Source organism: Dichomitus squalens (genome assembly GCF_000275845.1).
Source record: "Dichomitus squalens LYAD-421 SS1 unplaced genomic scaffold DICSQscaffold_9, whole genome shotgun sequence".
Lineage (NCBI taxonomy): Eukaryota > Fungi > Basidiomycota > Agaricomycetes > Polyporales > Polyporaceae > Dichomitus > Dichomitus squalens.
This window is the reverse complement of record NW_006766891.1, coordinates 909,007-934,050: the sequence shown is the minus strand read 5'-3', so window position 1 is coordinate 934,050 and position 25,044 is coordinate 909,007. Positions and strand designations below refer to the sequence as shown.

Sequence of the window (25,044 nt, the reverse complement as noted above, 5' to 3'; positions counted from 1 at the left end):
CACCCCTCCGTTCTCACAAACCGCCCCTCTTCCTCATGTCTATCACCTCGCACCACTCGGACTCAAGGCAGGCTCTCCTGTTCGATGCTGATAGGGAGTCGCGAACAGACGACACTGAAAGCAGCGTCGACACCTTCGAAATGTCGGGTCTCGAAGAGATTCCAGTCACGCCAGCTCGCCGACACCCCTTTGGACCCACGCATTACGGCTCGGACGGTCATGACTCGGAAGAGGACTTGGATTCCGAGGACCACGGTGACCAAGCACTTCTTGGCTCGCACTCGCGCTCCCGCAGACGAGAGCGGATAGAGGAGCATCCTACCGATATTTTAAGCCAGGTGAAACGTATTGTGCTCGAGGTGCTTGGCCAATCCCCTTCATGTGCTGCCTGTGAACTTTGTTACTCACGGCTCCCAGACTGCGCCTACACTACTACTGACCACTATTGGTCTACTGTTTACCGGAGAGATACTGGATTCCGTTTCGGTGAGTCCTCAAGCGTCCACGGAGAGCACAGTAGCGTTTCCAAAGTGGCCCACGGCGGTTTATCATAACTGTTCCGTACCACTCTCGCATGTCCCATAGTGCCGAGCAGTGCTCTTCATCTTTGTAGGCCACTTCATGATCGCGGTCAGACCGTTCAGGCACAGAACTTACGTTCCCGATGAACTGCCGGAAAGGCGGTATATGTCTCTTGCCACTCGTACGCTCCACGCCGAAGGCATGGTCATCGCACCTCGTCTTAGTGCAGGTCTTGAAAATCGCTTGGAACTATTTACGGAAGCGCTACTGTCTGATCCTATCCTGACAGCGCTGACTCGTGCCAACTAATGACTGTATCAAACTAGCATTGGAAAGCTATGACTCGCATAGACGAATTGATCATGATCATCCCCGTCATCTTGAATCTCAAGGGCAACCTCGAGATGAACCTCTCTGCACGTCTCGGTACCTCTGCGAACATGGGCGATCTCGACATTCCCGAAAAGCGCCGCTCTATCATTCTGGGCAATTTGACTCTCCTACAAGTCCAGGCCACTGTCGTTTCTTTCTCTGCCGCCATCGTAGCCTTCGCCATGAGCAAGGTCGTTCCCAATACACCCAGCTTCGAAGCCGAACCCCTCACAGGTGCGGAAGACGGCGTCGTCGCACGACTGATCGCCCGAGGTGTACACAAAGCCAAGCCTCACAGGCCAGCTATCCCTCCCCCACCCTCGGGCTCGGCAGAGTAGGTTTTATACATCTAGATACTATCTCACGCGCAGCTGAACCTGCGAACCCTTGGTAGATTTATCATGGTTGCCTCCTCTGCCATGTGCGCGGCGTGCCTGTCAAGCATTCTCTTGGGGTCGTTTATGTGTGGCCTAGTTGTATTGTGTAGACGGCTTGGCCTTGATCCTGGTATGCATTATGCACTGCTTTCTCCGTCGACCTCCCATTCTGACATGGAATCGGTATCAGACAACATTGCTCCACCAGTTGCAGCTTGCCTCGGAGACCTCGTCACGCTCTCATTACTGGGCGTTATTTCTGAAGCTCACCTGGGCATCATTGACACGCCCGTTCCTCTCATATTCGTCATCACCCTTGCCGTCGCCGCGATTGGATGGGCGATCGTAACGAACCGTAACGAAAACGTGCGGCATCTGCTCACTGAGGGCTGGACGCCTCTCTTCGTCGCCATGGCCATCAGCAGCGGGACCGGCATCGTCCTCGACTCGTTCGTTGAGCGCTACAGCGGTTTCGCCCTTCTCGCGGTAGTCATTGCCGGTACGTTCCCGTTCTCACACTGCTCCGCTGTGCCACGTTGACGCCCACTCCCCCGGTGGACAGGTCTTCCTGGCGGAGTCAGCGCAATTTTCGTGTCGCGCCTCTCCACTGCCCTGCATGCAGCAACCGCGAAAGCGTCCTCAGTAATGGCGTCTGTGACCGATCTCCAGGAGGAGAGGCATCACCCCAAGCCACGCCTCGTCATGCTTACACTCATCGGCGTCAGCCTGCCCGTCGAGATCTTCTTCCTTGGCTGCGTGGTCGCTCTCGGCTGGATACATCTCCCTTTTCTGTTTATCATTTTCAAAGTCATATTTTTCCTCCTCGCTGTGGGTTTCTTCAGTGGCAATTGCATCTGGAAGAGCCCAACTGATATTCTTGCTTCGCGCGACAGATCACCATCTCACTAACCATTGCCCAACTCACGACCACATTCCTTTGGAAGCGGAAACTGGACCCAGACATGTACGCGCTGCCGTTCCAGTCCGCCCTTACCGACCTCATCGGCCAGTCGCTATTGGTCGCGTGCTACGAAGTCGCCTCGTTGCTGGGCGTCAAGGTGGCACTTAAACACAAACACCGGTGAGAGCCCTATATGGCTCTCCGCACCCTCCTCGTCTTGTCGTCTGTAACCATCTGCGTCATCCATCATCGTCATGCATTGCTGTGTTGTATATCGCATCCATTTTCGCTGCTAGACTACTTGTTCTCATAATTTATCCCCTTCGGATTCCAGGAACGTGAATACGCCCGCTGTGTGTTGGGTCGCCGTGCATGCCCAACAGAAGCAACAAGAATTCACAAGGGAGCGACGGCAACCGACACATTGGCTATCGACCAGGTGCACTAGGCGAAAGCCTTATTACCTTCGAGATTGCATAAGTGTAAGTCGAAATCACCTACGAGAACGTCCTGTCCTAGTCAGGTATTGCCCTGCATCAGCCTACCGCTTCAGAAAAGGTACGCAAATAGGAAATACCCGATACATAAAAATAGTACAGCAAGAACCAAAGCAACTCGACTGCGATATCTACATCCACACACTCGCTCCCTTCAGACGTCAAGCGGCTCAGGATCGACATCCATGCTCGCGTTGTCCGGCGGCGGTGTATCTGTATCCATGTCCTCCTTTTCCTTGTCCTCCTTTCCGCCGCCGGCAGCAGCGGCAGTCTTAGCACCCCGACCGCGACCGCGCCCCCTCCCACGTCCACGCCCACGGCCCCTCGCCGTACGAGGACTTGGCTCGTCGGTGCTAGAAGAATCGTCTCCAGCAGTTGACTCAGGGGCGGGCGCAGGGGCGTTTCCCCTTCCACGTCCACGCCCACGTCCGCGCCCCCTTCCACGACCCCTCCTGCCGCTGGGAGTACCGCGCCCGCGCGCCGAAGTTGACACAGTCGCAGAAGGTGGCGGGGAGTCCTCCGCTTCCGACGCCGCGCCGTCATTGTCCTTGTCCCCGTCGAAGTACTCGGTCCGGACGATCGAGCGGTCCTCACGTGACTCGCCCGCATGCGCCGTGCCCATGTCCTCGTCCTTCTCCTCGCGTGTTCGCTCTTCGTCGTGCAGCCACGACCCGAGGTCGGGCGGGATCTCTTGCATCTGCACGCTGGGCGCGCCCTGGAGGTAGCGGAGCTTGTTCCGAATCCCAACGGTAACGCGTTGCAGGGACGACGCTGTGTTCTGGTTCTCGACGCGGCCCGTCAGTGGGGGGTGGAGCTTCCATTTGGTCTCGCGGAAGAACGAGTCGTAGATCGTCACGGGGAGCTCATCGGGGATCGCGGCCCCGACGAGGACGGATGTCTCGTACGTCCAGCAGCGGGAGACGTTTTTGATCGTGTAGCCGCCGCCGCCCAGCACGAGTAGTGGCACATTGAATTTGCGCACGAAGTTGACGCACTCGCCGTGCGCAGCGATTGAGAGGTTGAACGCGCCTAGGCGGTCGCAGCCCAGCGAATCCGCGCCACACTGGAGGACGATGGCGGTGGGCCGGAAGGCGGTAACGGTGTCGTCTATGACTGTCTTGAAGATGGTGAGGTACATGTCGTCGTCGATACCGTCTTTGAGCGGAACGTTGAGGGCGAAGTGTTTTCCGAGCCCTGTGCCGTTGTCGTCGAGCTTGCCTGTCCCTGGGAAGAAGTCACCAGTGTATTTGTGGAAGGAGACAGTCATGACGCGGTCTGTGTGGTAGAAGGCAAATTCGACGCCGTCGCCGTGGTGAATGTCGATGTCAATGTACAAGACACGCGGATGAAACCTGTGCATTTCGGTATAACAGAGCGTTCAGTAAGCCTCTTTATGATGACGCAAAACAATCCTACCGTAGGAGCTCGAGAATTGCAAGAACGATGTCGTTGACATAACAGAAGCCGCTAGCTTCTGCCTTCTTGGCGTGATGCAGACCTCCACTCCAATTGATGGCGATATCTGTCGTTCCTGCGCAGAGCTTTCGCGCAGCAGCTAGAGATGCTCCCGCGTACATCTTGCAAAAGTCGTACATGTCCGCAAATATTGGACAGTCTTCTACGCAGTTGAACCTATCAATCATAGACTTCATCTCGGATTGATTGTGCGGCGTCACTCTGTACAAATGTCAGATCAGATACCATTTCATTCGCCCATTTTCAACTCACCTTGACAAAAACTCAATGTAGTCATGATCATGATACGCTTCGAGCTCTGCTTGTGTGGCAGGCCTAGGACTGTAGATGTTGTGTATTTGCTTGTCTAAGCCATACCCTAGCACGAGCGCATTCGTTAACGTAAGTCGATGAGGTTTCATTGGATGATGTTCCTGTGGTTAGTAGAACATGTTTTGAGAGTGACTTCTATGAGTTGTACAATTCTCGCCCACCCCATAGTGTTGTGCGCCGACACCCTTCGGATGATAGTATGAGACTATAGGACGCGAATGTGGCTGACGGTAGTATCAGTAAGATGGCAATGGTTGGATATGTCAGCTCGTCCTACATTTACTCGTTCAGTAATAGGCTCTGCAGCTCCATGAGGTCCTCTGTCGTCGAAATACGGCGAAGCAGAGAACGTAAGAGAAGTCGCTTGTGACGAGCGGACCATGCCTAATGTTGCGCTGTCCCGCAGGCCTAGCGGGATCACAGAAAGCAGTATGTTTGTGAGGAGATCTTGTGGCAATGCACGGCCTCGAGGGTGTGTTCAATGTGAGAAAAGAACTACAAGAATAGTTGCAGAGCTAACGTCTTCCGCTGTTGGGACATCGTTAGTAACAGTGATGAATGCTGCCGTAAAAATATGCAACCGATTGAAGACATTCGTGGAAGTTAATTGTGCTTACTTTTTAGGCTTCGGAAGCCTTAGAGAACAGTAGCGGATGTTTTGTGAACTCTAGCGTGGTTGGGAGGAGCGTTGAGTACGTGACCAAGTTGGAAGTTTAGCGAGAATCCGCCACTCTGCTTAAGTAAGCTACTGAATTTGGATTTCCCGCCTTCGCCCAGTCTCGTCGAGGCCCTTCTGCGTTCCTCCCTCATTGAACACCTTGCTCGCTGCCGTCTCCATCAGCTGCGCGTACGGGCGAACCATGAAGGGCAACTTCATCTTTATACATCTCCTCCTTGGTCTCAGCCTGGTACCCGCAGTCGTATCGTCATCTGGAGATCGGGCAGACGAATTTCAGAGTTGCGTCTCTTTATGCCAGTCTCGGACATGCGAACCCTCCTCCCTGGCATCCTTGTCACTCGCCCTGCGACTCACTCGATGGACATGCGTTGACGATTGCAAGTATCACTGTATGCATCTCATCACCAACCGAGCTATACAGCATGGGTGGCCCGTCCAGCAGTATTACGGCAAGTGGCCGTTCTGGCGTTTTGCAGGCATGCAAGAACCTGCATCTGTCCTCTTCTCCATTTTCAACCTCGTTGCCCACTTCGGAGGATTGCGCAAAATCCAGGCGAGGGTTCCTGACAGTCATCCCATGAAAACGTATTACATCACGTTCGCGTTCGCCAGCATGAACGCCTGGGTTTGGTCGTCTGTCTTCCACACTCGAGGTCGGCTCCTTCCCTTGGCTCGTGGTGAAAGTAAGCACTGAAGGGCCATTCTTGGCATGTAGATCTTCCCACCACCGAGAAACTGGATTACTTCTCCGCTGCTCTCGCTATCCTCTATGCCCTCTATTACACTGTCATACGGCTGTTCCACATATATCCTGTCGAGAGGGACCGCTTGACGACGACTTCGTCTTCCTCCTCCAGGGCGGGTATCCGTGTCCTATGGACGTTCCTGTGCTCTCTTGCTTTCCTTGGTCATGTCTCGTACCTTACTCTCCTACCACGCTTTGACTACTCCTACAACATGGTATTCAACCTCGCTGTCGGCATGTCGCACAATCTGCTCTGGCTATCCTACTCGTTACCATCATCCCTGTCCCTCATTACACGGTATCCCGGGCGTCCGCGAACATATCGACCTCGGCACGCATATAAGCCCGCCTTATTCGCTCTCCTGACGACTGCTGCGACAGCGCTCGAGCTATTCGACTTCCCCCCATGGGGTGGGATTATCGACGCGCACTCTTTGTGGCATCTTGCTACAGTACCCATTGCCATGTTCTGGTATAATTTTTTGGTGGAAGACGCATACGACGAGGGATGGAGGTCCATGAAGCTCTAGTACAATCTGGTATGTCTCGTTACACGACCCGATAATTCTTTGATGCTTTGCTTACCTGTAGTACGCCCCAAGCTGGTGTTGTCGTGTGTGCAGGGTTGTACGCGCTTCCGCTATACACGTAGTGAGCATGCACTCGTTCGATCCTGCTCCGCACGTATCCTGGCTGACTTTAGCATGGCTTCCTCCTTGAAAGCCACTGCATAACTTTCATGGATGTCAATTCATACAACTATGTATCGTGCAGATCTACAGCACTCTCGTGCCATTGTTGCAACATCTAAGATATTTATAAGATCAGTACTGATCGCTATTGTCTAACTTCAATGCGTGTCGATTAACTGGAGCAGTTAAGCAATACTACTAACGTCGTCAAGATTGAAGCGTACTGTTGTATACGTTCGCGCGACGCAAGAATTTAGCCGAAACAACTGTAGTACGCCTATTGATGTCAGTCAAGACTGTCAAATTCCGATAAATAGCAGCCGTGTGAACGTCAAATGTAGTCAGTCACCCTATATCGGGTAAGGCCGGTAGGGGTTCCTTCAGGTATGTGCAGTAGAGTTTGATAGCAAACATTACTCGTCCTGTAGTTCTGTGCCCATCCCCCACCACGGCCACAACCCCCTGACGAAATTGAATCTGCCCAAACGGTCATGTCAAACCACGTAGACGAGAAGCAAGTCTGTCAGCCAAGCCATCGATAGCGTACTTCCCAACTCACCGAGATGCTACTTATACCTAGGTGCATCTTCTGCAAGATCATCAAAGGTAGCATCTCCCCATCGTGTGCGACTCGCTTGCTCCGAGTTGGCACTGAGTAGTATTGAAGGCGAATTACCGTCGTTCAAGATCCTTGAGACCGACCTGAAGTACGTACACAAAGCGTACTTCACGTTAGCGACGAGTAGTCTGACGCTTCGTAGCTATGTTTTCCTCGATATCGGGCCCGTGTCGGAGGGTCATGCATTGATCGTTCCCAAGTGTACGTCAACATCCCACTATCCGCCCAGGTCGATCGGCGGCCCAGACTGATGCCGTGATATGAATGCGCCAGGCCACTCGAACAGAATGGACGAAGTGCCCGACGAGCATCTCGCCGAGATCCTCCCATTGGCGAAGAAGATCGCGAAGGCGCTCGACGTTGTCGATTACAACATACTGCAGGTTCGCTCTTTGCCCCACAATCCTCATGTGCATACCCTTACGACTCTGATCGGACGCTTCTACAGAACAATGGCAAGATCGCATTCCAGCACGTCTTCCACGTCCACTTCCACGTCATTCCGAAGCCAAACGAGAGGGAAGGACTCATCCTTGATGTTCAACACTGGCCGCGTAAGGAAGTCCAGAAGGAGCAGCTTGCGGCGGCCTTGGAGAAAATTCAGGCGAGGCTTGAGCTATCAACTTCAAATCTGGCAGATTAAAGGAATGATGTTCGGGAGATCATCGGGCGATAGGCATTTACGTGTAGTGAGAAGGAGAACGCTTCGTCTACACGGAGGCTGATGTAGGATGAATGGAGCTATGGATAGATCGGGCCTTCAATCACATCCATAATCCCTGCGAAGTCGCTCCACTAGTAGGAAGGAGACTGAGAGCGCGCGAGGCCTTGAGAAGATAACAACGGAGGGCGATGACGAACTGGCTACTCACCGACGACGTAGTCCAATGTCTCGATGACAGTAGGGTCCCGGTCGACTTCGAGGTAAGGATACTGCGATATCCGAAGCACATGCAACAGCCGCTTCTCCTTATGGTACGCTGCCACTGGTCTATCCGGACGATCGTCTCGACGCAACTGAACCCCATCAGTACCCACTGCAACCATGCAGAACATGAGATACTGGTAACACACCTCTAACCGCTTTTTATCGCCATACCATGTATACTTCCTGCCGTCTTTACCATGGAACCACGCCTGTCTTTGAGGATGTATCAGCGCCCCAATTCACGAGTGTTGACAGGAAGATCTGACATTTCATCCACCTCCTTCATCTTCCCCTTCCCCTTCGGATCCGCCTCCTTACTGCTCGCACCATCGTCTGCCTCCACAAAGTGCAAGAAGTCATTCACAGCCACGTACTCCCCGCCCCCGAACCATCTCAGCGCCATCGCCCGTTTGGCATCCTCCACCCTCCCCTTCGTGTCCTCAGGGGCGTGCCCATTCAGCATCTCCGCGACGACGCTGAACACCTGCGCATTCGGGTCCAGCCGCGACACGCGCGTGCGGTGGCGCTCCCATGGGGGAGTGACCACCTCGTAGTAAAGCACGTCCGATGAGTTGGCGAGGACGACGTTCCGGAGGGATGTCGTCGTGAGCACGAGCTTGTGCGTCTTGGCTGAGACCGGGGAGACTGGGGAGCGGATGTGGTAGACGGAACTGCTTGTGGCTAGCATAGAAGTGAATTTATTGTGTTCTTGGCCTTGGTCGAGAAGATGGAAGCTGGGGGGTGTAGCCTAGTGGGGAATACAGGGAGGATAATCGAGATCGGGGTGTACCAAGAACCTTGGGTATGGCAAGGCGCGGCCGACCCGTGAAAAAGAAGGACCAAGCAGTGAGGCCGGGCAATATAAGTTCTTTGGAGCGCACATCCGGCGTGTGTAAAGTTGTGGTCATTAGTGATCTGTCGCCCGCGGACACTCTGACCTCGCGACATTCGGGACAAACCTAGATCGTATTGTGTGAGAACCTGGGCAACATCGCAAGTAGATACAACCACTCACTTTCCGGATGAACATCTCACCCGTACACGTCCGTGGGAAGGGCATATTTCACGTTCACATCGTTCGCGAGAAACGCAACTTCTCCCCATGGAAACATGCACACGCCAAGCCGAGCGGCAAGATGAGTAACACGTCACAGGTGCATGCATGCTCTAGTCCATTGCTGTGGCTGGTAGATATTGGTACATTTTGATTTGTGTGTCGACGTCCCATGCAAGAAATGATGCAAGTCTAAATGATTACTAATACATACCGACTCCATTGACTCCCGCACCATCCGCCCATTCGCCGAAGAGAAGCGATATGCTCTCGCCGTTATGCGTGCGGCGGATGCTCTCAGCGATTGTAGAGCTCACGTCAAGCGTGACTAGCTTCGAGCACGCGGCCTCGTGCTGTTTTTGGGGAACGGTGTTGGTGACCTGTAGCGGCGATGAGGCGTGAGATGCAGGAAGAAGACGACCGGACCCGAGCGCGGCGGCCACGCTCTCAGAAAGGCATAAAAGGCAGACATACCACAAGCTGCTCAATGGGAAGCGCTTCGATCATCTTCATGTTCGTCTCAGAGAGTAAGCCTTGCGGATCACACGCCAGATCAGAATTCAGCAAATCCAAGAAAACTGACTATACTCACCATGGGAGATCAAGGCATACACTTTCTTCGCACCGTTATCAACGAGCGAGCGAGCGGCCAGCGCGAGCGTCTTCCCACTATCTATCATATCATCTACCAAGATCGCGACCTAGAGAGATATGGCGTGCTCAATATGCGTTTCGGACGATCCTCGGCTCGGCGCGATGCTCACCTTGTCGCGAACATCTCCGACTAGCACCTCCATCTTCTCCGGCCCATTCGGGTTCCGGGTCCGCTCTCTATGAATAAGCGCGAATTCCACTCCGAGTTTGTCCGCGATGGCAGTCACCCTTTCCTCCGGCTTCAGCATGACGGCACTCGTGCAGCCGTTCGCGTGCACGCGGGGGATCCGCGCAAAGGATCGCAAGACACTCACCGCTTCGCACCTCCCGCGTCCGGACTGACGATGATGCTATTCCGCCAGTCTTCGATGTTCCGCTTGATGTACGAGATCACAAGCGGCTCGGAGTAGAGGTTGTCGACGGGGAAGTCGAAGAAACCCTGAATCTGGCTCGCGTGAAGGTCCATGGTGATGACATGGTCGCAGCCGGCAACAGCGAGCATGTTCGCAACGAGTTTGGCGGTGATTGGTGCGCGTGACTTATCCTTCTTGTCCATACGCGCGTATGGGTAGCAGGGGATGACGGCGGTGATCCTGCGAGCGGATGCGCCCTTGCAGGCGGAGATGAGGATGAGGAGCTCCATGAGGTTGTCGTTCACGTCGGAGCAGCCGGTCTGGATGATGTAGACATCCTCGTCGCGGACGGACTCGGCGATTTTGACGTTGATCTCCCCATTGGAAAACTTCTTGACCGTGCAAGGAGTGAGGGGTACATTGAGCCTACAAGTGGCATGAATGACTGTCTCAAAGACCGCCGCGTGGTCTCGTGGAAAGCAGAAGCTCACCGCTCGACCACGGCTTGGGCGAGCCCGGGGTGACTGTTCCCTGGTGTACCGCACTCCCGTCAGCTGCAGGGAGCACACGAGCACACAGGAGTACGCACCGGTGAGGATCCTGACAGAGTTCCCGCGCAGCATGGTAGAGAGGTCAAGATAAGACAATTAGAGCATATGCAAGCTAAGATAGAATAGCGAGGCGGGGCCAAGAAGTGGAGAAGAGGAAGGAGTTCAGGATGGTGGAGGTAAAGTCATAGCAAACGCTTGGCGCTCCGCAATTCTCGCAAAATCCTGTGTTTGCCCCGAACAAACAATTCTTACCCACGTGCGAAGCCCAGCGCTAGGCCTTGCCTCGCCCAATCCCAGCGTGCACGCACCTGTACTGCTCGTGTGCCTCCCGCATCGTCGACGCTGTACAGCACACGAGCACATAGAATGGCAAGTAGCGAAGCCGCCCACAAGGGGAGTACAGGCATGCATTACGCGTGTACTTCCACTACGACGGGGGCACACGGATCGTGATATTCTCTACAACGTATTCCGAATCCGCGTATCCCAGCAGCTGGGGGATGTAAGAACTGAGTACGGCACGCCGTCAGCATCGGAACACTGATGGTTATCAATAGCAGAAGCTACGTTACCTTCTCAGTCCCTTCACCCTGTCAATCTGTGCCGAGTTATAATTGGCCAGACCCCGTCCGACCTCCTCCAGCTCCCACTCGGCCGAATCCTCTCCTGGGGCACGTTCGATGACAACCGTATCTTCCTCCGGCAGCGCCTTGGACGACAGCGAGGGCGTCATTTCCTCGTCTATAGGCAGCAAGAGCTCCAAGGTCGATATTGACGAGATCGAGGAGCTCAGCGAAGCCGTCGCGTAGATTTCCGGGGTATTAGGCACCGTATCGACCGTTCCATCTGGGTATCTACTCTGTGCCCCGGTGTCGGTCGGGCTATCGGTTTCTGAGCTGATATTCGTCTTGTCCGACTCTCCCGGTCGACGCTTGCGAATGACGATCCGAACAGCTTGCCCAGATGCGAAGGCACCTCGGACCCCAATCACGCCCGCGGCGAGGAGCCGCCCGCCAGACTCGCGTTTCGACAGGACATGGTGTGCACCGCTGTCTATGACGACGCTTCCGGATGGGTACAGCGTATGGCTCGTCCATGACTTCAAGTCACGTAGGGGCATCGCTGTGGGAATGAAGACGGTATGTGGTGGCCTAGCCGGCAAGGTTGCAGATGGACCAACAGTAGGGATGTTCATAGTAGATGCACTGGGGGTAACGGTGTTACTCGAAGACGCAGATGGAGCACTGGGTGTCGGAGTGGGGGAGAGGAGTGCCGGTTCGGGACTCGACCGACCAGACTGCAAGCCGGTAAGAGGTGTGTTGGAGCCAGACTTGAATTGCGTATTGTATTCGATGATTTTGAAGATGTTCTTCGGTTCCCTACTCGAAGTGACGACGGTGGTTACCCCTGCGGCCGTAGCAATCTCCGCAGCAATAAGCTTCGTCTCCATTCCGCCCGTGCCGAGGTTGGAACCAAGTGTTGACGTGCTGACTGGTCGCGAAAGATGAGCATAATCATTGGGAAGCGGCCAGACCTAAGAGGAAACCTACCTCGGGATCGGATGCTATCAATTGATGCTACAACGTCGATCCGAGCCGCATTTGGGTCTTTTCGAGGGTTCGACGTGTACAATCCATCGACGTCCGTGAGCAGGAACAGGTAGTCTGCATGAATCATGGACGAGGTGATGGCGGATAACGTGTCGTTGTCACCAAATTTGATTTCCTAGATGCAGTGCGTTACCCCGAACATGATCGCGATGATGAAGAGCGGTACTTACGCTCACAGACACTGTGTCGTTCTCGTTCACGATGGGTATAACGCCCATAGACAGGAGCTCCTTGAACGTGTTGACGGCATTCAGATAGCGTGTTCGCTGCGCGTCCGCGATGTCAAAACGGGTGATACTGGATCTATATGAGCAGGACTTGAACTTACATCCGATATGTCGCCACGCGTAAGCAATATCTGCGCGATAGGCTGCCCAAGCTGTCCGAACAGATTGTCCCATAGCGCGATGAGCCGTCCCTGACCTATCGCTGCCAACGCCTAAAAGCAAAAGCACGTTCGCATCCCATGCAGTCTCATAGAAAGGATACGTACGCACCTGTTTCTTTGACAGACTCTTTGGCCGGGACGCGACCTCCATTCGCTTCAACCCGACTCCAATCGCACCCGAACTTACAAGGACGACCTTATGTCCCTGCTCGCGAAGGCCGACTACGGTCTCCACGATAGCCGACAGCGTCGACAACAGCGGCTGGTGCGTAGTCTCATGCACAATAGAGGACGTTCCTAGACGCACGCACGAGTGGAGTCAGTCCGCCATTCGCTCGCGCTCTGAGAACTCAGTAGGCCTTACGTACCGAGCTTAATCACAATCGTCTGGGATGAGACACTTCGCGGGCGGGCCATTATTGGTCAGCGTAAGCGATCCACGGCAGTTTTTAGACCTCTCGGTGAACGTGCTCGAGGAACCTACGAGCAGAGGAGGGAAGGCAAAAGGGTCGGGTTGACTCATGGCGAAGTACAAAGCAGCGTGGGCAACACGAGGCGCCCGCAATAGACCGTCGGCGCTTTTACATACTGGACGTGCGCACTCCGAGGATGTCGGAAAGCATAACTTGGAAGGCAAACACGCCCAAGACTGTATATAAAAGGTACAGGAGGGACAGGTAGGGGTTACGCCGGTAGACATCCAAGGTACGAAAGGTACACGGGTGACCCACGAAGATCTAGGCTCAGTCCCTGGGTGCCTTGGCAGCCTCCTTCTCGCCTCGAAGGATCTGCTCGACATTCGCACCGATGCGCTTACGCTCTTCCAAGGATAGCTTGGGCGCGTTGGAAGAGTAGCCCAGCTCTGCAGTCAATTTGTTAGCAGATGTCGTCACATCTCGGGTAATGGCACCGCACGTACTGAGGCTGGGATACTGGAGCGGGACTTCCTCGCTCTTGAGTGGGAGCGTCGAGAGATCCAGAGGGAAAGAACTACCGAGCCAGGCGTGGCGGATCTCATGGTCCCTTCACAGCTACTCAATTCCTGACCGATCATGAAATGAGATAGATTGACTTACTTGCGCTGAATGGAAATGCAACATTAGTAAGCGACAGTCTCGGGTGGAAGGACTACGTACCTGCTCGCGAGTGAGAGGGTGGATGAGGACACTATGATGCAGAAGTAAGAAGCATTCAGGGATTGCATACATGTAACTGACCTCAGATTGCCCCTGTTGAGAACAAGGTACGAGTACACGGTCACGAAGGATTCCGAAGGGACCCAGATCTCGTACGACCCTACCGAAGACGTCACAAAGCCGCCTTCGTTCTGCTGCTACTGTAGCACTTACCGACAGGGTGCGGGCCAATAGGATCCGTGTTTACGCGGAAGAGGGGGACGGCGACAAATGCGCCGTCGCGCCTCAAACGCAAGACAGCGTCACGGAGCTCGAGTGCTGCCTGGTGCTCGTCGGCGTTCCTCTGGTGGAAGTAGATGTCTAGCACAAACCCACCGTGTTATTTTCAGTACAAAAACATGGACATATCGTGATGTCAATACACACGGAAGTGCCATTCCCTGTGGACAATCCAGTGCAACTCAGTTAGGAGACAAGGAACATGAAGGTCGCGTAAATTACTTGATTTCAGACTCTACCACCTCCTTCACGTCCGTGCTCGGTGCCATCTTCTCCGTCTAGACGGGTTGTGCTGTTCCAGATGATTGAGGTACTGGTGAGAGTCCACAGGGGGCATTGGCTGTTCGTGCATATATGCGATTCCAAGCGGACGCTGAGCACGGGGTTCTCGCCTCATCAGCTACCACCACCATATCCATGTGGTCTGTAGATCAACAACATGTTCTGTCTTTCGCCTTCTCCTTCGACGTTGAAGTACTTCGGCGGTGATACTTATTGCGCTTATACTGCTGAAGCTATCAAAGCTGCCTATATCCTAGACTCCTTGGTGTTCCTAAGACTCTCACTGTCAGAAGGATGAGATACCAGAGATAGCATAATTGAACAGAGGTGCGTCCTTCCTGTACGTCCATGGCTACTTGGCTGTCAGAGAAACACATCCTTGTTTCTGCTCGAGTGGATTTCTCACCTTCGCCCATCGCTCTTCATAGGTCATGTTCCTGAACAAGGTGCCCAAGATTATGCTGGGCGAAATCGAAACGGTCCGCCTCCTACCGCTCTTGCTGCTTAGAGCCTACTCTGTCGCTTTGCTGTCGTGCTGTATCGCTTTCTATCGTTGCTTGCTTGGTTATCGTGAACAGTACGTCGACATGGCCTTGACGGCTGTGGTATTCTTAGCTGGCTTTGCTGCTTTCGACGCTCTTGCCTTGCCCCTTGGGACAGACAACACGACAACTCCTGCTACATACTTGGACGCGCCGATCTCTGCTGTCGCTTCTTCTAGCCAGGGGCTGCCTGGTGCGGCAACCCCAACGACCTCGGAGCTTGGCACTGCTGCTTCGACATCTACATCAGCCCAAGCGGTGGTGGCTCCGACGCTCCCTGCAGGGCCGGCCACAACTTTCGTGTTCTCCACGGTGACTCTTCCCGCCTCTACTGTTACAGTCACGGGCTCTCCACAAACAGTGACGGACACGATCACCATCATCCCTCCGCCAACCCCATCCTCAGCGATCACCAGTACGACAACGGCGACGATACAACCGACGACATGGTCCGCCCCGCCTCAAATGACAGACCTTTCCGCGTTCAACGTCCAGAACTTCGCCAATGGTGAACGGAACATGCGCATCATCGTCTCCGACCCTCCCATCGCCAACGTTGCCTCCCTACCCTCGTCTCCTGCCACGCCCGAGCCCGACCCGATTGGCCAAACGCTCACCGAAGCCGTCATCGCGATCGTCTCCGCCGTCACCTCGGGACTCATCCCTCCTCCTCCGCCCGTAACCTCCAGCTCCTTCCTCCAGCTCTTCTACCCCGCGAACTCGGTCAACCCTGGGCAGCAGCCCGCGGGCGGAGCGGACTTCTACGCTGCCCCGCTGGACCTGAGCGCGGCGAGGAACGTGTCGCTCGAATATAGCGTGTTCTTCCCGTCGGACTTTGACTGGGTCGAGGCGGGGAAGTTGCCGGGGATGTATGGAGGCCATGATGGGTGTTCGGGCGGGGACGACGCGATCAACTGTTTCAGCACGAGGCTGATGTGGAGAGGGGGCGGATTGGGGGAGCTCTATCTGGTAAGCCCGCCCTTATCTCGACGTTCTCGGCAAGGACGCGACCGAGTCCTGACGCTGACGCATGGATGCAGTACGCACCCAAGGACAGGCAGACCCCCGCGCTGTGCGCGACTCCCCCCGAGTCCGTCTGCGATGCCGACTACGGTTTGTCGATCGGGCGCGGGTCGTTCAAGTTCGCTGCGGGTAACTGGACGCACGTCAAGCAGACCGTCGTGTTGAACACCCCTGGACAGCAGGATGGTGCCTTCGCGCTGGACGTGAACGGCGTGCGTGTCATCGATAGGCACGACGTGTTCTACCGTGATGTGCCTGAGGCGGTTACTAGGAGGAGTGTGTATTCTACGCTTGTCGCTGATACAGGCACCGAGGACGAGGACGGCCGGCCCTCTGTCGATCTAGCTGGTCTGGATCTGCCTGATCCTGGTCCTATCAAGCGAGCCGTCTTCCCGCCAGGAACGTCGGACACGGACGCGGTCGTAGACCGCGACGGTACCGCCGTATCCCCGGATTCTCTGGCCCCACGCGACTTCGCGCCGTCCTTTTTCCCCGTGTCCTCGCTCGTTCCCTGGATCGCCGGCAGCAGCAGCGATCTCCCTGTGCCCCCCTCTTCGCCCCCTCCTCCTGCGTCCGCGGCCGCAGCAAGCACGCTTCCAGGCGCAGGCGCAGGGGTGGCGAAATTCGCCCCTCCTTCTCTCTCTCCCCCGCCCTCCCCGTCGCTCGTCACCGTGACGGGGACGGGAGCAGTGACGGTGGTGCCCCCGCCGCAGACGGTGAGCGTGACGCCGACGAGTACGGCCACGGCGTATGTGGTCGCGATGGAGAGCGGAGGGCCGCTGCCGGTGACGGTCGGGATGAAGGCCGCGGAGCCGGTGGGGTTCATTGGGCTGTTCTTCAGGTGCGCGAAGGCTCGGAACGCGGATCGAAAGTGTTGATGCTGACGATGGTCTGCAGCACGTTCTTTGGAGGGCACGAGCCGAGGTACGCGACTCCGAAGGACCAGTTCACTTGGTTCAAGGATTTTGCGATGTCTGTAAACGGTTGACGAGTATCACGGCCCTGCGTGAATCTTGTAAGAAATCGTTGATGCTATTATGACTATTATGCACCCAGCGTTCCACTGGTTTGCCAAGCCGCAAACTGTGCGGTCCAGGCCTCACCGACCGCCCCAGGATGAGCTGCGGCTGACGACCACATCCGCGGCATCCGGACTCTCGATGCACTCCTACCCCACATTGTGGGCTCTGGTACATGACCGACCCTAGCTCCGAGCACAGCTTCGCCTTTTTGCATTACGACACAGCAGGCAGAACCATCGGCGTCCAATGACCAAGCCGTGTCATGGAGGAGGTCATGCCATGTCCCTGCGCAGCACCATGTTCGTGATGATACTCCGACATTCCAAAGCGTCTCCGCAGAGCGTAGGCAATGAGCACCCAGCATCGCGGGCGCGCACGGGCATGTGGTTTAGATACGAGTTGCCGCGAGGCGGTGTGTTTAGCTAAATGTGGCGTCGCCTGCCGCGCGCTGGTTGGGTCCTGCGGGTATGACATCAGACCTGTCTAGCGAACTCGTTGAGGATTGCTATACGAGTTGTAACCCGAGCGAGGGCATGAATGTGTGCATCTGCAGCAGGGACTGAGTTGATAGACGGATAGATAAGCTGGCGGGAGTTGAGTGGAATCTCGAACCGGCCCGGACCGGGGGAAAACTCGTACTCGACCGTTTGTGAGTGCTGCTGCTCATTTGCCCATCGCTCAGCATGCCAGCCTGACGCTACCTTCCTTTATTACCCGCACTTGTCCTCTTCCTCCTCCTCTCTGTTGTATTCTATCCATCGTCCGTCGCTGTGCACGGAGACCATCACCAGCCGCTTGTAGTCTCGCCTCTCCCGGATCTTGTTCCGTCCTGTCTGCTGCCGTGATCCTCTCCAGCTCCACCAACGTCCTTTGTGTTCGACATGCTCGAGAGCTGGAGCTCACATCTGTCCCCCTGCGCGTCGGAAACATCCTCGACTCGCTCGTCACATCTGAGCGTGTACACCGCCGCCTCTTCCTTCTCCTCGCCACCACCCTCTCCAACAGGCTGTAAGACATACGCCTTCTTCGCATCCCCCTTCTCAGATGACGCTGCGACACCCCAACCCCCGCCCAACCCCCACTCGCGACAGAGCTCCGAGCCCAAGTCCGAGTCAGAGGTGAGCACCGACGACAGGGACACCCCCAAGTTCGCCCACAAGGCCCCCTCGCGCTCCCTTAACGCCGAGTTCTTCGGGGTCTCCCTCCTCCCCACCCCGCCCCCGAGCATCCGCTCGCTGTCGCACTCCACGAGCGTGAGCAACCTCCGTGCCGACACCGACGCCCACTCCCTCCGCTCCGACGACGTAGGCTCGCGCGACGCCTCGATGTCCCCGCCCCCACACCGGCACCGTGTCGCACTACCTCCCTTGAGCCGGTTCTTTCCTTCTCGCGCGCGCTACGGGAGCGAGCCCGACAGCCCCCACCCCTCGCCTTCCTCGTATGAGCGGACGAACGTGCGCCGCGAGTTTGTATTGCTCGACTCCGACCCCAGCGCCCCGCATGGCCACGGGCCCTCCCCGGACTTCTATCACGCAGGCGAACACACCGCATCGCCCGTGGACGATCTCCACCCTATCGCCCGCCCCCTCCGTCCGCCCTCCACACAGGTGACTCCGACGCCCACCGCCCCCCTAGAGCAGCACCGGGACCCGGCCCCGGGCCCCGCTGCGACTCGGTCGCCATCACATTCGCCCCCGACGCCGCCGCCGTCCGAACCGGAACAGCCGCCCCCGACCAAGCCCGAGCCGGGGGCGACGCTGTCGAGCTCCTCGCTCACCCTCGAGCTCGTCAAGCCGCTCGGGACGGGCAGCTTCAGCAGCGTGTGGCTCGCGCGCGACACGCGGGGCCAGCTCAACGCGCTCGAGCTCGTGCGCAAGTCCTCGCTCGCGCGCAGCAAGAGCCTCCGTGGCCGCCGCTCGCGCACGATCGACGGCACCCGCCCCTCGGGGCGTAGACGCGAGAACGCCCGCGTGGGGAGCGAGAACGACATGGACGACGACGCGTTCGGCACGACGCCGAAGTCGCCGCTGCTCTCGCCGAAGGACGAGGAGCCGCCGAACGCTTCTGCGGCACGGAAGGGGAAGGAGAGGCAGAAGAAGGCGGGCGGGCGGCTGGTCGCGGTGAAGATGACTGAGCGCGCCGTGTGCGACGCGAGCTCGCGCTCGCGCGTGAGCTTCGTGCGCGAAGTCGAAGTGCTTCTGGTGAGTGTATCGATTGTGCTCTGCCGTTCGCTCGTATCTCGCGCCGTATCCCCCGCCCCCATCTGCCTCCTTCTATCGCCCCCGTATCCCGTATCTGCGTTGCGGAGAGGCCTATCGCGCCGATAAGCCCCCGCTAGAGCTCGCTGGCGCGTCATTTGCTCGATCACGTCGCGGCGTAGCGCATGCGTGCCGTGGGCAAAGAAGATATGTGTCAGATGCGTGGATATCGCTCGTCTGGAGTAATTGGTGATGTCTCCCCGTGCTCTCTGTACTTACCGTATCCGTTGCAGCACATCTCCCACCCGTCAATAGTCTCGTACCTGCACTCGTTCAGCACCCCTTCGCATCACTGTCTCGTGCTCGAGTACGTCGGGGGCGGAGAGCTCCTGGACCTGGTCGACAACCCCGCGAGCCACGCGCGCGTCGACGAGCCGCTCGTACGGCGGATATGGGGCGAGCTCTGCCGCGCCGTCGCGTGGATGCACAGCGTCTGCCTCGTCCACCGCGACATCAAGCTCGAAAGTAAGCACACACACGCGCGCGCGCTCGCGACTCGCAGCGCTCACGCAAGCCCTTTTTTCCAGACATCCTCCTCACGGCGGACCCCTTCGCGCACCCGCTCCCCGCGCACTCGCTGATCAAGCTGACCGACTTTGGCCTCTCGCGCTTCGTCGACCCCGCGCACCCGCACCTCACCACGCTCTGCGGCTCAGACTCGTACGCCGCGCCCGAGCTCGTCATGGGCCGCCCGTACGACGGCCGCGAGACGGACGCGTGGGCGTGCGGCGTCGTGCTGTACGCACTCGCGACGCGGACGCTGCCGTTCGACCCGCCCCCGCCCCTAGCCCCGTCTCAAGCCGCGCGCGAGGGACCCGAAGCCGACTGGGAGGTGCAGCGGCGCAAGCGCGCGGAACGCAAGGCGCTGCTGAACCGCATCGCGGTCGGGGCGTACGCGTGGCCCGACGTCGCGCACACGGACGCGGCGGAGCCGCTCAGGGGCGCGGCGCTCGCGCGGAGCGAGGGCGTGCGGCGCGTCGTCGGGCACCTGCTCGTGCGGGACCCGCGGAAGCGCTCGCGCGTGGCGGATCTGTGGATCGACGAGTGGATGCACGGGGAGGGCGCGCCTCCGCCGCCGGCGTTGCAGGGCGAGTGGGAGGAGGGGGTGCCGGTGTCCGTGCCGGTGCCCGTGATGGCGTCGCCGGTGTTGGACGGGGCGGAGGAGGAGGCGCGGATGCCGATCGTGGTGAGTGGCGTGGAGGGGCCGGAGGGGGACTTGGATACGGACGCGGACGCGGACGAGGAGGGCGTGTTGGTGGATGGGGAGGACATCGGGCCGGGGAGCGTTGCTCGTCAGGAGCATTGATGCTTCCTCAAGTTCTCTCCCCCTTCGGCCTCGAGCTCTCTCATCTTGGCAAACTCTCTAGTTTTGCCGCGAGTCCGCCGCTCCGCTATATAAGGCTCAGCGCAGACGAGTCTGTCGTCCTCTTGAATACCTCGCGCACTCTGCGCGGCAAACGTTTCTCGCTCCGGATTTATTGGTCCCTATTGTAGAAAGTCTTGGGTTTGTTTGCCTGGCTCGTCTGCTCGCTGCGTATTGTTATTCGCCACCCATGTTGTCACAATAATCCCATCCGACTTGGCTGCCTGATATATCTCTCTCTCTCTACAATCATGCTAGCTCTCCAGCGCTCACTCTCTTCCCCATTGCACTACATATCACATCATACATATCACGCGTCGCTGTCGTCTACACTGATACAACATAATTCGACCAATCATGCTTGACACACCTGCATGTGTGTGGCCCTTGTCGATGTTTACGCCGGTGCGTACAGTGTTGGCGTAGTATTTTGTTTCACTAGGTGCACGCACATAGGTTATGCGGTGCACGGGTTCGAAGCGTTGTCCGTAGCGATGAACATGCCGATCGTCGATATTGCACCCAACGTATGGGTGCGCGCTGCCACAGGGTTCTTCAACCAATTTTGAGGGGTGGCCGTCCGAGTCCGATCTACAGTACTATGTAGTGACTTCGGTATTCTACGCATGTCACGTCTGATGTTCGCTGCAGTGCGCGACCTTCGCGTCCCGTGTGAGGCGGCTGGCTTGCGAAATGTGTGGTCTCTGCTCATGCACTCTAAGCAGTGCGCGCGTTTCGGAAGAGTAGGGCTAGTACCCAACCGCGCATTGCGACATGTCCGTCACCGATGGGAGTTCCGAACCGATAGATGGAGTGGTAGACTGCTCAGATGATAACTAGATTACACGCGGTCCAGAGTACACTACTTTGCAACAGTACGTATCAGGACCGTCCGAGAGGTATGTAGCACGCTACCGGCGACGTTGCCGCTTCGCAGGCCGCTCGATGGCATCCCTGACAGGGGAAGGGGGCTCGTTCAAGAGGCGCTTCGAACGACGCGTCGCAGCCTTGTTCTCGACCCGCCGACCCTCCTCGACTCCCAGTGGCTTGCGAGCCCGCTTCTGCGCCTTCTTCGCGGCCGGTTTGCGCTTTACCGCTTCCCTCGGCTTAGCTGCCTCCTCAAGCATCAGCGCGACTCCCTCCTCTTCCTCCTTCACCAGCACATGCGGTTGGCTCGAGTGGTGCTCGACAGGCGTAGGGGCGGAATAAGTCTCCGATTCACACCGGTCGCCGGCCAGGTCGAAGCGCGGCCACTCCTCCCTGAGCTTCGCCTCGAGTAGCTCCAGGACGGCGTTGTGATTGTCGAGCTTGGGCGCCTGGGCGCTCTGCTGGGACGGACTGATGGCGCGCCTATATTGGAAGGCCGGAGGGTTGTCCATGGGAATGAAGTGCCGGTCGTCCAGGAAGACCAGACGACCTTTCACGGCGAAACGCACGTAGAGCCTCGAGGTGCACCATTTCAGCCATTCGTTTAGAAGGGCGTTGAGCGGCGTATTTGTGCGTTCGTGCCCGCCGTCGGCAGGGTCGCCGTAGAAGAACAGCTTCTCGCCGGAGGGAGGTCCGACGAGGACCATCCTGTCAAGTATGTACCGCTTCCATGTCGAAACGGCCCATCCGACGCCTTCGATGTAGTCTCGATCGAAGAAACCTGCCAGGAAGGATTCGACATCGGAGCAGCTGCTGTGTAGGAGGCGTACGGCAGCGTAAATAAGGACGTAGAAGAACGACTCGAGCTCGTCTGCGATCTCGAGTGGGGCGGTTGTGTCATGAATGTAAGACACCGAAGCGAATTGCCATGTCATCTGTCAATGAGGCCCCAGGTATAAGCGCATGCTTTTGTAGACCCAGATGGGAGAGGTCTAGGAGACATACCCTCAAGGCGGGACGACCCACCCGAAGTGGCCGGAAGTTTTCCCAGTCGATGAGGATCCCTTCACACCGTACGACGTGCTTCCCTGCTGACATCGGCCGAAGTTTCGGTACAACCATCAGGTTACCGAAGGAGATATCTCCATGAAGGACCCCAGCGGACGTGGCTGCACCGGCATGTGCTGAGGACGTACGAGGGACGTAGTAAGCGTCTACGATAGCCGATAACACAAATGATAAACTACTCACCAGAGACACAATCTTTGACAACAGACACCAGCTGGCGCCCATTCACTACCTTAGACAACGAGAGGCAAAATTCACGAACGACAATCCGGTGATGTAGACGCCATTCAGGTCCCTCGCGGTCTTGGTGATCGTGGTACTCCGGGGTCACCGTGTATCGTAGATCAGCATAGCATAGGAGCGTCGGGACGTACGGCACCCCAGCCTGGTTGAGCCTTGCGAGGCAGTCGCCTTCGGACTCCGCGTTAGCCTGGTCGCCGAGCTCCCTCCATGTGTCTTTCAAGAACACGAAGCCCTTTGTCTGGCGGTCCACGGCTATGTAGCCACGACTGTTCCGCCAGTCGAAGACCTCGCCCTTTTCGAAAGTCAAGGGCGCGCCTACGAGGAACTCCCGAGGCTGACTATCAGTAGTGGGCACGGAAAGCTTCCATCGTGGACGACCGCGGGCTAGGAAAGGCGACAGGCTGAGCGTCCGTCTGAACGCATCACGAGCAAACTTGAATACGCGATTCGGGTCCGTCGCGTCTCCTTCGATCACCACACCTTCCGTAGTGTCTAAATCGTCGGCATGGGGTTGGGCCATCCGATCCATCAAAGCATGCTCGGGGGACCCGGGAAGGACCGCGGTCGCCGTAGGATCAAACCCGAGCTGTTCGTCCGTCAACATAGACATGCGCCAGAACAGGTCGGCCAGTAGGTCGGGCTTGTTGCCGTAGTCGACCCATTCCGTAGCCACCACGCCCGAACGGTCCCAGCGTGTGACGCGGAGCGTCGAGTTATCTTGCACGAGAACGACGTAAAGCGCATTGAGCTGTTGGAGAGCGAAGTGGCGCTGGACCTGCGTGCATATGTCTTTCCAAAATTCCCTTCGAGTCGACCCAGCCTCTGCTGATTCCCAACTCGGGTTGTAGCCACTCGGCAAATATTCGTGACGAGGATCGATCTCGCAGAAGCGGAATAGGACTCGTGGACTCGCCCATCCGGGGCGGGCATCCTGGAGAGGCTCGATGAGGGCCCATTCAAAGGCAGCTGCGTCGTGAGATTGAATTGTGAGTTTGTGCCCCGGCCACAGCTTGAACTTCTGCAAGAGATCGGCCTGAGACGCCACGGTGGTTAGGCCAAAGCCAAGAGCGGTCAGCCGTATTCATGCGTCTGCAAATGAAGGACACTACCATGCGACCAGAGTATGAGCCGTGACCTTCTTTTAATCTCCTTACTGCTTCGTGATAGGCCCGCGTAGTACATTTTTGAGACTTTGACTTGTATCGAGGGGAGTCGGGGTGTGGTTGAACGCAAAAAGCGTCCAAGAACTTGCCGAAGGAAATTTGCGCTGTCAACTCCTTGAGTTCGTCCATAGATACGCCGAAATGATATACGAGGCTCTGGAAGGTGAAGGCGAGGTAGGAATCAAGAGAGAAGAGGCAGTATGTCTCAGCGCTTGTGGCTACAACCTCTCGCCCAGCGACGGAGATCCTGATCGGGAAAGTTACCCAAAACGGGCGCACAAAGGCTTTTGGTGTGCACACGGCTCGTATCTGATCCTGACATCCAGTTATAGGTCAGTCTGGTGATTCAGCTGAACGTATGAGCTACTACTCACTGGGCTCAGCTACGAACGTCCACACGACATCTTGTCAGAGGTCTTAAAACCGAGCGCAAACTTGTTGTAAGCGGCACCATCTATCAGGGGAAGATGACGATGGAGGTTCGTTCATAGCTCAGCTACCAGCCGCTATTTCGACTTTCGCCGGTAATGACTCCCCGCATGACCTTCCCCATCTGTTGTAACTACGCAAAGCACACTCGATCTGAGAGCCGGCCAAGAACACTGTGCCGAAACGGAAAAATACCAGGAAGATTCGACAGCTTGAGGATCTGAGCAGTGAATCGAACACGCTATGTGGCCATCGTACGGAGAGAAACACAGAACGATGAGCTACAAAATAGTCTCGCACGCGCTAATGCGCCATTAGGTCCACGTGGTCAGTGGGCATCGGCGTAGACGCTCATGGACGTTTTGTACCTGTTGTACTCCACCAGTCATCCTACATAGTATTTCTTGACGACTAGCATGGCGGCCATCTTCTAGCATGACTACTACGCAATAATCTCGCAGGATGTCATGTGGCTTGTATCAGATCAAGACCAGCGTGTCGTAGCGATTTTTTGCAGCTCTAACAAGCTCTTGATTCTAACCCTCCAACTTATGCGGACTACAACCTCTCTCTCGCGGGGTCCGACTAGCTGTGGACGGTATTCAGCTTGTTCGGTGTTTCCCTTCTCGCTATATTCGT

The 25,044-nt window shown here is 56.8% G+C and overlaps 9 protein-coding genes across 9 annotated transcripts; 4 read left to right on the top strand and 5 right to left on the bottom strand.

The window, feature by feature from the left end:
* Positions 1-35: 35 nt before the first annotated feature.
* Positions 36-2,356, top strand: DICSQDRAFT_58022 (uncharacterized protein; the record flags this gene model as incomplete). The annotated part of the gene is made up of 7 exons (XM_007364734.1): positions 36-359; positions 418-486; positions 849-1,228; positions 1,289-1,401; positions 1,462-1,770; positions 1,834-2,099; positions 2,165-2,356. The coding sequence occupies 7 exons, from the start codon at positions 36-38 to the stop codon at positions 2,354-2,356; spliced, it is 1,653 nt and encodes a 550-aa protein (XP_007364796.1).
* DICSQDRAFT_154534 (histone deacetylase) lies at positions 2,299-4,938 on the bottom strand (the record flags this gene model as incomplete). The annotated part of the gene is made up of 7 exons (XM_007364733.1): positions 4,735-4,938; positions 4,619-4,681; positions 4,398-4,558; positions 4,086-4,346; positions 3,264-4,021; positions 2,361-2,388; positions 2,299-2,317 (listed from the first exon to the last, which is right to left on the bottom strand). Exons 1-7 carry the CDS (start codon positions 4,837-4,839, stop codon positions 2,299-2,301), a joined length of 1,395 nt encoding a protein of 464 aa, XP_007364795.1. The 5' UTR covers positions 4,840-4,938.
* Positions 4,939-5,287: 349 nt separating this feature from the next.
* DICSQDRAFT_179994 (Per1-domain-containing protein) lies at positions 5,288-8,829 on the top strand. Its single transcript, XM_007364732.1, has 9 exons — positions 5,288-5,789; positions 5,852-6,292; positions 7,241-7,280; positions 7,335-7,393; positions 7,466-7,575; positions 7,641-8,002; positions 8,065-8,209; positions 8,267-8,333; positions 8,387-8,829. Exons 1-6 carry the CDS (start codon positions 5,318-5,320, stop codon positions 7,833-7,835), a joined length of 1,317 nt encoding a protein of 438 aa, XP_007364794.1. The 5' UTR covers positions 5,288-5,317; the 3' UTR covers positions 7,836-8,002; positions 8,065-8,209; positions 8,267-8,333; positions 8,387-8,829.
* Positions 8,830-9,377: 548 nt separating this feature from the next.
* On the bottom strand, positions 9,378-10,804 carry DICSQDRAFT_146382 (phosphoribosyl pyrophosphokinase; the record flags this gene model as incomplete). The annotated part of the gene is made up of 7 exons (XM_007364731.1): positions 9,378-9,554; positions 9,649-9,707; positions 9,767-9,875; positions 9,939-10,056; positions 10,143-10,607; positions 10,673-10,712; positions 10,771-10,804. The coding sequence occupies 7 exons, from the start codon at positions 10,802-10,804 to the stop codon at positions 9,378-9,380; spliced, it is 1,002 nt and encodes a 333-aa protein (XP_007364793.1).
* A 355-nt stretch (positions 10,805-11,159) lies between these two features.
* DICSQDRAFT_154530 (glutamate 5-kinase) lies at positions 11,160-13,229 on the bottom strand (the record flags this gene model as incomplete). The annotated part of the gene is made up of 7 exons (XM_007364730.1): positions 13,099-13,229; positions 12,840-13,027; positions 12,671-12,781; positions 12,513-12,608; positions 12,283-12,457; positions 11,305-12,223; positions 11,160-11,241 (listed from the first exon to the last, which is right to left on the bottom strand). Exons 1-7 carry the CDS (start codon positions 13,145-13,147, stop codon positions 11,160-11,162), a joined length of 1,620 nt encoding a protein of 539 aa, XP_007364792.1. The 5' UTR covers positions 13,148-13,229.
* A 115-nt stretch (positions 13,230-13,344) lies between these two features.
* On the bottom strand, positions 13,345-14,455 carry DICSQDRAFT_135690 (uncharacterized protein). Its single transcript, XM_007364729.1, has 8 exons — positions 14,368-14,455; positions 14,293-14,306; positions 14,080-14,226; positions 13,948-14,026; positions 13,867-13,897; positions 13,807-13,811; positions 13,650-13,753; positions 13,345-13,592 (listed from the first exon to the last, which is right to left on the bottom strand). The coding sequence occupies exons 1-8, from the start codon at positions 14,412-14,414 to the stop codon at positions 13,474-13,476; spliced, it is 546 nt and encodes a 181-aa protein (XP_007364791.1). The 5' UTR covers positions 14,415-14,455; the 3' UTR covers positions 13,345-13,473.
* Positions 14,456-15,434: 979 nt separating this feature from the next.
* DICSQDRAFT_57979 (uncharacterized protein) lies at positions 15,435-16,980 on the top strand (the record flags this gene model as incomplete). Its single annotated transcript, XM_007364728.1, has 4 exons — positions 15,435-15,605; positions 15,672-15,938; positions 16,010-16,238; positions 16,865-16,980. The coding sequence occupies 4 exons, from the start codon at positions 15,435-15,437 to the stop codon at positions 16,978-16,980; spliced, it is 783 nt and encodes a 260-aa protein (XP_007364790.1).
* A 2,675-nt stretch (positions 16,981-19,655) lies between these two features.
* DICSQDRAFT_17997 (Pkinase-domain-containing protein) lies at positions 19,656-20,020 on the top strand (the record flags this gene model as incomplete). The annotated part of the gene is made up of 2 exons (XM_007364727.1): positions 19,656-19,737; positions 19,800-20,020. Coding segments are annotated over 2 exons (303 nt in total), but the record flags the coding sequence as incomplete, so codon positions are not given.
* Positions 20,021-22,910: 2,890 nt separating this feature from the next.
* Positions 22,911-23,087, bottom strand: DICSQDRAFT_15690 (uncharacterized protein; the record flags this gene model as incomplete). Its single annotated transcript, XM_007364726.1, has 1 exon — positions 22,911-23,087. A coding segment is annotated over one exon (177 nt), but the record flags the coding sequence as incomplete, so codon positions are not given.
* Between the last annotated feature and the right edge of the window lie 1,957 nt (positions 23,088-25,044).

What these genes read in the sequence shown, in the direction of transcription:
- DICSQDRAFT_179994 (XM_007364732.1), top strand. Translation starts at nt 5,318, where the DNA reads ATGAAGGGCAACTTCATCTTTATACATCTCCTCCTTGGTCTCAGCCTG. An exon ending in ATCCTTGAGACCGACCTGAA is followed by an intron (nt 7,281 to 7,334) that starts GTACGTACACAA and finishes GACGCTTCGTAG; the next exon opens with CTATGTTTTCCTCGATATCG. An exon ending in TGCATTGATCGTTCCCAAGT is followed by an intron (nt 7,394 to 7,465) that starts GTACGTCAACAT and finishes TGAATGCGCCAG; the next exon opens with GCCACTCGAACAGAATGGAC.
- DICSQDRAFT_135690 (XM_007364729.1), bottom strand. Translation starts at nt 14,414, where the DNA reads ATGGCACCGAGCACGGACGTGAAGGAGGTGGTAGAGTCTGAAATCAA. An exon ending in CTCAACAGGGGCAATCTGAG is followed by an intron (nt 13,898 to 13,947) that starts GTCAGTTACATG and finishes TCTGCATCATAG; the next exon opens with TGTCCTCATCCACCCTCTCA. An exon ending in GCTCCAGTATCCCAGCCTCA is followed by an intron (nt 13,593 to 13,649) that starts GTACGTGCGGTG and finishes AATTGACTGCAG; the next exon opens with AGCTGGGCTACTCTTCCAAC.